This window comes from Corythoichthys intestinalis, chromosome 3, assembly GCF_030265065.1.
Source record: "Corythoichthys intestinalis isolate RoL2023-P3 chromosome 3, ASM3026506v1, whole genome shotgun sequence".
Lineage (NCBI taxonomy): Eukaryota > Metazoa > Chordata > Actinopteri > Syngnathiformes > Syngnathidae > Corythoichthys > Corythoichthys intestinalis.
In genome coordinates, this window is record NC_080397.1 from 28,280,370 (window position 1) to 28,289,451 (window position 9,082).

A 9,082-nucleotide genomic window follows, 5' to 3' on the forward strand; every position below is an offset into this window, starting at 1 on the left:
AATTTTGGCTAGTCTCCCAACCTCCGCTCCGATTATTGCTTGGCTGCTTCCCAATTCTGAGATTCGAATATTGTCATGGATATTTTAGCGAGTTTGCATGCTCTCCTCATTCTTGTGTGGGTTTGGTGTGGTGCGTTTCGTTTCCTTTTGCATAATCAGGCTGAAAATTTCCTCCCCAAAACAGTGAAGCAGAACAGTGTCCTTCCTTGTCTGATCCCTATTTTTTGTCATGTTCAAAGTTAATGAAGTATGAAAAACACAGCGCCTCTTGCTTTTCCAAATAACTTTATTTTCAAAGAGGGCAGTGAAGGGTGATCACAGATGGAGGATTGACACTTCCAAAGCTCCGACCATGCATCGTGGTCTCAACACAGCATTGAGAAGTTACACAACAGGCGCGTTCCAGGGAAAAGATTTGGATTAGTGCACCAATCATTCTCAAGCCATTTTTCTTCCTCCTTTTCTTCTTTTTTTTCCAAGAAAAGCAGCAACTTCACCACAAAAGGCAAAAAATGACAGTGGCGGGTAGAGCAGATGAGCAGCAACCCATTTTAATACAACAGCAGTCATGAGGGCATGAGTTATTCTGCGATCACAAAAATGCAATTGAACACAACTAGTTGGGGTCATTTTACTCCAGCGTATGTTAGAAATGTTCAGAAAACAAGGCTTACTGTTGCCCTTGCTGATCTTTTTCAAAGCAGATATTTCTGCGAAATGTGCTTATATCTCCATGAAAAATGATGATAGATGGTCATGCACAGGGCATTTTATGCACGTGAAAGTTCACATTGTTTCATGTACTGTGGCACCATCACATAAAAGCCACTGTTTAATGTTTAAAATCAATAAGGCTCTTACTCCTTAGATTGTAATACAATATTTTTACCCTCTGAGCAATCCAATACTTTGGACCCTCGGAATAAAAGCACTGCAATGGAACAATAAATAGAGAAAAAACATTCAGTAGTTTGAAATAAATAGTACAGTCTTATATGGTTTCCTCCCATCACACACAAAAACACACATCCACACACAGCAAACATGACTGAAGTAAAACAACATACTTTAGGAGCCATATATCAATATGACAGGCTGAGCCTCTTTGGTTCCTTTAGGGCAGGGGTGTCAAACTCATTTTTGTTCGCGGGTCACATTTATGGTAATTAGATATCATGTGGGATGGACTACTTTATTTTCGGCTAATGATTTAACTCACTGGGTGCCATTGACGGTGCTCCACTTCCATTCCATTTTGACTGGGAAGAGCGAATGAACTGTTCATTCGCCCCCTCCCAGTCAAGATGGATTGGAGATTGAGCGTCATTCGCACTGGAAGATGCACATTCACAGCCAGTCCTTCAAGTATAGGTGAACTGGACCTCTATTGTTTTCAATGGCAGGCAATGAGTCCATTTTGCCTCACTTCTTTGCAATTTTAAGATACTTTTGGTTCATTTACTGTACATTTTGGATAATTTCATGTTGATTTCGGGGCATTTCCAGGTTTCTTCCTGTTGATTTGGTGTCACTTCCTGTTGGTTTTGGGGTATTTTTGAGTCACTTCCTTGTTAAATTGTTGGCTGCCGATTTCGACTAAGAGTTGGCGAATGAACGAATGTCACACCGGACAGAAAAGTGCAGTAGCGCACACACTCAATCACACAAATGTACTGTTTTACAATGTCAAAATAAGAGCATGTGATTTTGTATTTATAGTATGATTGAGCTACAACGTGTCCGTCAGGCAGAACAACCCCGCACATTTGACACCCCTGCGGTAGGGTGGTCAGAGGCAAGGCGCCTGCCTTCGCAATATGCACATTTTGAAATGAGTCTCTCAATAAGCTGACATAATTCTGACATTCACAAATATAGAAGAAGCTTTCACATGACAAGCAAAGTATCTCTATGCTTCATCATCATATCTCTTGAGTACACATACACACACGCACGCACACTCACGCAGGTCAGCAGAATTAGACTATATGTCGCTGACAGCCCTTGCCCCATTGAGTTCATAAACCTGTGTGCTCTTAAAACACACGTGGTTTGTCAAGGAAACGGCCAAACGTCCGTCGCCTGGTAGGAACAAAAAAAGCGAGCGCAAGAAAAAATGTAGAGCCTGAACAAAACAAAATGTCCAAAAAAAAAAAAAAAAAAAAAAAAAAAGCTCCACTGCAGGTACAAGTGACTCAGGCAAATGGGCTTCGGAGTAATCCAAGTAGGCGTAATTGAGGGCTGACTTTATACATGGATAGCACATCGTGCTTCTGTCCTCTTAATCATTTGTTCCAATGTTTACCTGCTCACATCACTTATAATTTGTATAATCTGAGATGTAATGCGCATAAATCAGTAGATCAACCTCCCATGACATGGTGTGAATAACCTTGTTAGAGAGGCTTATTGTTGGCAAGCTTGTCCCGCCCGGTCCGTTAAAGCAGATGACCTCATTCCTTTAGCATTATATGTTTTTCTGGTGAAAATGCTGAAATTTCAAACACAGACACATAACCTGAGAAGTCCACCACGAGCAGTAGGCAGATGAGAGCCGAAGCATCTGGCACGTTTGACAAAGGCTTTGGTGTTCCTTTAATTATAAAAGGACCCTTCCGTTCATCTAATCGCATTTTTCCATCATCAGATGCCTTTTTTTGTTGCTCTTTTGGATAAGAGTCAAGAAACACATGTTTGCCCTGCAGCTGGACAGATTAAGACTGCAAGAAATCACCACTAACCTTGTGTGCTCCTTGTGCTCTGTGTTGATGAACAAAAGGGCCCTGGGCTTGTTTGAATCTAAGGTCAGTCTTTCTCGTGTTTACCTGATTTTTCTCTTCTATAACCCTACAGTCCTTCACAAATACACACACACATACACACCCCTATATATGTATAAGTGTCTTTGTGTTGATGTCAAGGGTGTCAAACTCAGTTTGGTTCACAGGCCAAATTCATGGCAATTAAATATTATGTAGGCCGGACCGGTTTTACTTTATGGCCAAATAAATTAACTCACCGGCTGCCACTGACGTCGGTAGACGTCCGTTGGATGTCTAGCGCCTTCAATGGCACTGAAAGATGAGAATCTGCAACTGGACATCTGTCTCTGTCATTGGCAGGCAATGAGTTTATTTTGCGCCACTTCCTTGCAATTTTAACGTATTTACAGGTCACTTTCTGTAAATTTTGAACCATTTCCTATTGATTTTTTGTGCCATTTATTGGTCGCTTCCTTTTTGATTTTGGGGCATTTCCAGGTGACTTCCTGTGGATTTCATGTCACTTCCTAATGGTTTTGGGGCATTTTTGGGTCACTTTCCTGTCAACTTATTGGCTGCTATCGATGGTGCCATTTTGACTGGAATGCGGACATAGTGAGCCAAGTGCAGTAGCGTACAGACTTGATCGCCCAAATCACAAATTTCCGCGCCGATGTCAAAATAAAAGCATGTGACTCTGTACGTACAGTATGAATGAGCTACAAGGTGCCTGCCAGGAAGAACAACCCAGCGGGTTTGACACCCCTGGTCTATGTGTATGTATATACACGCACATAATTTTATATATACACATACAACTTATAAACATATATCAGGGATCTCACTATAATGACAATATTGTGATAAAACTCTTGTCCTGTTATTATCTTGGTCTTAAAGTAAATTTTTTTTCGGCTATCTTTTTAGGCGAGCAGTACTTAGCTGCAATTCAGTGTGCTTTCCTATGATATCGCAATATTTATCATACTACGAAATGATAAGAGATGACCGCAAGATTCAGAAAAGCATTACATCCCTGATATATACACACGCTCCAGTCTGTCCTCCCTGATTCGTACGCCTGTGCTCAGAGCATTAGTGTGACTTGCTAAATTTGCTTCGCATTATCCTGCGATGTTATCAGCGTAGTCTGGAGTCATGCCTGAACTTTACCTATCCAGTGAAAGAAGCCGATTGTGTAAAAATACGGCACTGGGGATTTCATAATCCCAAATGTCAGGTAACGCATTATATGGCTGTCTGGGAGAAATTTGAAATTTCACATCCATACCTCATGACGTTAATAATACAGCCCTTTGAAAAATGTCTGTGTCGCTTGTCTAATCGGTTCGAGTCAAAAAGTGTATGCTAAAAGAACGTACCCTTGGTGCCTTTGCACAGAATTTTTTTGAAAGCCTTCCTAAAGTCTTTGTTGAAGATGGTGTAGATGACTGGATTGAGGGAGGAGTTGCAGTAACCGATCCAAAAAAAGAAAGTAAAGAGTGGGTCGGGGATGGCGCAGGTTATGGGGCACACTGCTTGGAGGGAGTAGGAGAAGAAAAATGGGAACCAGCACACCACAAAGACGCCGATGACCACGGCCAAGACGAAGGTGAAGCGTTTCTCACGGTTGACCATGGCTTTCCGCCGAGCCGCCCCGGGGTTATTATCAATTTTGGACTTCCTGCCCGGCGCCAAGCGCGCCCCCTTCGATGTGGCGATCATGTTCCTGTAGCGCTTAATGGAACCCGGGGAGTGGATGCCTCCTCCCGCAGGCGAGCCCGGCATACTGGCGCTCCCTCGGCCCCTTTCGTTGCTGGCCTCGCTGTCGGTGCTGGAGCTGTCACCGTTGTTGTTATGGGATTTGCTTTGCTTCTGACCCTTGAACTTCTTGCTTGCTCCTTTGCTTGACTGAGGCATAGTGGGTGCAGGGGGGGGGACATGCTGAGAGGTATCTAGGGAGCTGGTGACCGGGCTCGTTGCCGGAGATGGAGGTGGTAGTTGCAGATTATTAGGGTCGGGCTCCCGTAAGGGTTCGGCCTGACCACCTGAAGGGGAAGGTGTTACGGCGAGGGTTGGGGGTCTGGCATTGGACATTTTTTCGGCAGAAGAGGATTTTTCATCGTCTTTTGTACCGTTGGCTTGTTGTTGCCGCTTGGGCTGACTCGGCGTTGCGGCGCCGACTCCATCCTTGCGGGGCTCGCCCGGGGGACAGCGAGTTCTCTGCTTGGCGATTTGATAGATTCTTATGTAGACCAGGATCATGATGAGGCACGGGGCAAAGAAGGAGCCGATGGTGGAGTAGAGGATGTACCATCGCTCGTCGTTGAGCCTACACTGAGGTCCTCTCTCGTTGGTGAGGTCGCCAACCTCACTCTTGTTGAGCGACAGCAGCGGGGGGAAGGAGATGATGGAAGAGATGAGCCACACCACTACGATGGCGGCTTTGATGCGTCTGGGAGTCCTCTGGCGGCCGTAGGTGACCCTGGAAATGGACAGGTAGCGGTCCAAAGAGATTGCGCACAGGTGGACAATGGAGGAGGTGCAGAAGAGCACATCCAGGGCCAAGTAGATCTCACACCAGAGCGACTTGAAGTACCAGTAGCCCAGAAGTTCATTGGCCAGAGAGAAAGGGATAATGAGCGTGGCCACCAAGATGTCTGCGGCGGCTAGCGACACCAGGAAGAGGTTTTGCGGTCCTCGCAGGGAGTGGCTGGTCAGCACGGCGATGATCACCATGATGTTCCCCACAATGGTGAAGACCACCATCAGTGTTATGGCAGTGGCGAAGGCCGCCGTAGCTTCGGGCGAATACGGCGGGGGCTTGAGGACGCTCTGGTTGCAAGGGACGGAGACGCCGCTGGCATTCCAGTTGCTCAGCTCCAGAGAACAGCCACTCTCCTGAACTGAGGCCATATTTTGCTCTTTTTGCCTGCAGAAAAATTACAGACATCTTTTAATTCAAGTTGACTACATTGAGCTCTTACTGTTGTCCAATAATAAAATGTACCGTAGGGAATGCAAATGCTTTTTATTCAACAGTGAATGTTACAGTTTGTTTGACGCTTCATGTGACTTCCTATTTAATTTGTATTTAAGCTTGCTAGAAAAACTATTTTTTATTCAGTTGTGACTAATATTGTCGCCTTCTTGAAACTACAACACAACTTTTCGGGTTCATTCTTTTCATTTCACAGCAACACCGCAATGAAATTCAGTTATTATGCTTTTCAATCATAGTTAAAACATAGCCGAATGTGGAGATACATGCTTTTCATTGGACAGCAACTGTTTTTGCCTCTCTGACACACACTTTAATTGCAATCTATGCTGTTTACCTCTCTCGTTGTCGTCTGCTGTTTTTCCTCCAAATGTTAGCTCCCTCGCATCCTCCACGACGGAGCTTCCGAGTCCATTGTAAAGCTCACAAAACACGTGTGGGTCTCGTTTGCGTCAGGACACAGATCGACGCCTTTCAATTCAAAATCCCTGACTCCATAAAACCCATTTTCCCCATGTCATCATTCACTGTTCATCCCCTCCCTAGAAACTAACATTTCTCCAGCTCATAAAATATTTCCCTAGGTTCATTAAATATGTTGTAAACTCTTAGAAAATAAATAAGTACTGTCACAGTAGCTCCTTAAGTGCGTCCTTTGTTGCAGACACGCCTCATTTGGGAAAACAATAGTTCATAAAAAGTCATCAAAGCTGATACTTGACAATCTTTTATGCCAATAAAAGCGTGGAAAGAAATGATAAGGTTCCACTAGTCCACTAAGTTGATCTGTAGTCATGAGCGCAAAATGGACAGTCTTCATTAGGGAATTCCCACAAAAAGGTCACAGAAATGGGTCCTCGATAGTTTTCTTCTTTTTCCACCCGCATCCCATCGTGCACGGTGAGGTGGCTCCTTTGGCGCGCTTCGTCAGCTTCTGAGGCGCATCTTCAATGAGAAGTGGACCTGAGCCCGGTTGCCTCCCATCTCTCTCTCTCCCTCTTGCGTGTGGTTTTAGAGCCGCTGACGTCACCGAAGAGCTGTGGGCGTCACGGGATTCTGACTCGCTCCCTGCCATCCCTGCTCTCCCCTCTGTGGACTGGATCAACTCACACAGAGACTATTCAAAAGGACAATTTGGCCAATTAGCTGTTAATGGCCACTGCTGCTGCTGACCCATGCAAATATAAAGCTTATGCAGGTTGTATGCTTGGGTTCAAAAAAGTATACTCGCTATTAATAATAATGGATTAGCTTTATATAGCACTTTTTTTCAATCGACAGTAGGTGCAAGCTCTTTGGGTGGGTGATGTTTCATTTCTAGTCGAAATCTGATTATTTTTAGTCTATTTTTTTGACCTACCGTAATTTCCGGACTACAAGCCACTACTTTTTCCCCCTCATTTTGAATCCTGCGGCCAATTTATCAATTTTTCTAACGACCGCCAGGAGTGCTTGAGCATAAAATGTAAGCGTAAGACACATGGAATATATGTGTCGAGGAAGACGCTAGTTTGCACTCTTACCCGTATTTTAACTTTGTGCTTTGTGCATGAAAAGTAGCAGACACTCATCTTTGTGCATTAGTAAAATTAGCAGACCCGCATCATGGAAAATGCTAGAAGAAATGGATATGACGTGCCGAGTTGAATTGAAGGCTTGGATGACCAGCGGCGAGAGATCGTTTACCAAAACTGGCCGCATGCGAAGAGCAAATTTTGCACAAGTCTGACAGCGTGGAGCAGTGTGAAAAAAAAAACACCATCACCAACAGGTTTCGAAAAGCCGGTCTGTTGCGAGACGAAGAGGACGACACACGCTCAGGAGTGAGCTTGAGGAGTCAGCTAAGTGCCATGTTGCTGGCACTGTTTGGAAAGAAAAGTTAAAGTGCGTACGACAGGAGAAAAAAAAGTCTTAAATAGGATTATTATGTGAATTAGAATCATATTTTGAGACGATTCGACTATATACAACAATTTAGCAAAGCGCAGATGACGAGAAATTAGTCTTTTAATCTGCCGGTTAGCCACGCCCACCATTACATGGCTTTAGCGTTCCCATCAGGTGGATGACGTCAGCGGGAGAATGGACTCATCGGTTTTACTATTCAGCCCATTGAGGGTGAATTATTCAGAATGAGGAAAACGCGACAAAGAGAGCCGCAAAATGTCATGGTTTCAGTCTCTGTAATCCAATATTTTTACAGGACATTCTTTTTATCCAAGTATTTTTCCCCAATAACTAAATAAATGGCATGCTCATGATAAATAACACTTGTGCTAAATGGAATATGAAATAATAAAAATGCATTTATTCAGGACGACATGTAAAAATTACTCCATAATGGTCAAAACTGTCGTCTTCACCTTTACTATCGCACCTCCTGAACGATATTTTATGACACCTAAATCGGGCTTATGTCATTTCCCGGCTTTGGAGAATGTAAACAAACCAAGAGGCGTGACAGCTAGCCGACATGCTAACCCAAACCAAGTGATGTTTCAAAGTCTTCGAAGCGGAAAATCACACATAACTAGCCCGGATCATTTCACATGACGACTGGGTTGTCGATTGTCTTCGTCAATCGCCAACCCGCCCGGCGGAGAGCAATTTACAGCTCGTTCCCCTGCTACTACGGACAGGAGAGCTCGCCGGGGAAGCAGCTGGACAATGACCGCTGAAATACCGGCCTACGTTGGAGGAGTGTGTAGCTGCCAAATGGTCAACACGAATTTGGCAAAATAATGCTTTACTACACGGCGAAGTCGTAAACAGCGAGAGACTCAGTGGAGGAGGGCGACTGCAGTTGTTGTGCAGCTAACATGTGCAGCTAATGTGTATGAGGAGAGCTTTTTACATGCCCATCCATGATCAAACGTAAGTACGCCTTTATTTAAAGAAAGTTTGTAGTGTTTACTTTATAATCACTGTATTCTCGGCTGTATTTTTAACACAAAGTTGCAATTTCTGATCGGTCGGAAAATTTTACAGAACACCGAGCACATGAAGAGGGGAATAAGCCGAGTGTAGTTCTCTCCCGGCGGGGGTGTGTGCGACAAGTCGCCGGTCATCGGTCGAGGGGAAAAGGAGGATGTCAGCCACAAAATGCAAGCCACCTACATATTAAAATGATCCCAGTATTTGACATAATACAAAACACGATGTTTACTCACTTCCTGGTAAGTCCCATAGTCCCACAGTAGTATGGCTTGTTTTGGCCAATATCCACCGGTGAATGGGAACCTTTTGAAACCCCAAAAAGGCGCACACGCCTCTCCCTCGTACAGTAAGATTTTTCTGCAGCCGTTTGGCTGGCGTGATG

At 44.4% G+C, this 9,082-nt stretch overlaps 1 protein-coding gene across 1 annotated transcript; it reads right to left on the reverse strand.

The window, feature by feature from the left end:
- Window positions 1–305: 305 nt before the first annotated feature.
- adra2b (adrenoceptor alpha 2B) lies at window positions 306–6,689 on the reverse strand. The gene is made up of 2 exons (XM_057830919.1): window positions 6,101–6,689; window positions 306–5,694 (listed from the first exon to the last, which is right to left on the reverse strand). Exon 2 carries the CDS (start codon window positions 5,676–5,678, stop codon window positions 4,131–4,133), a length of 1,548 nt encoding a protein of 515 aa, XP_057686902.1. The 5' UTR covers window positions 5,679–5,694; window positions 6,101–6,689; the 3' UTR covers window positions 306–4,130.
- Window positions 6,690–9,082: the final 2,393 nt, after the last annotated feature.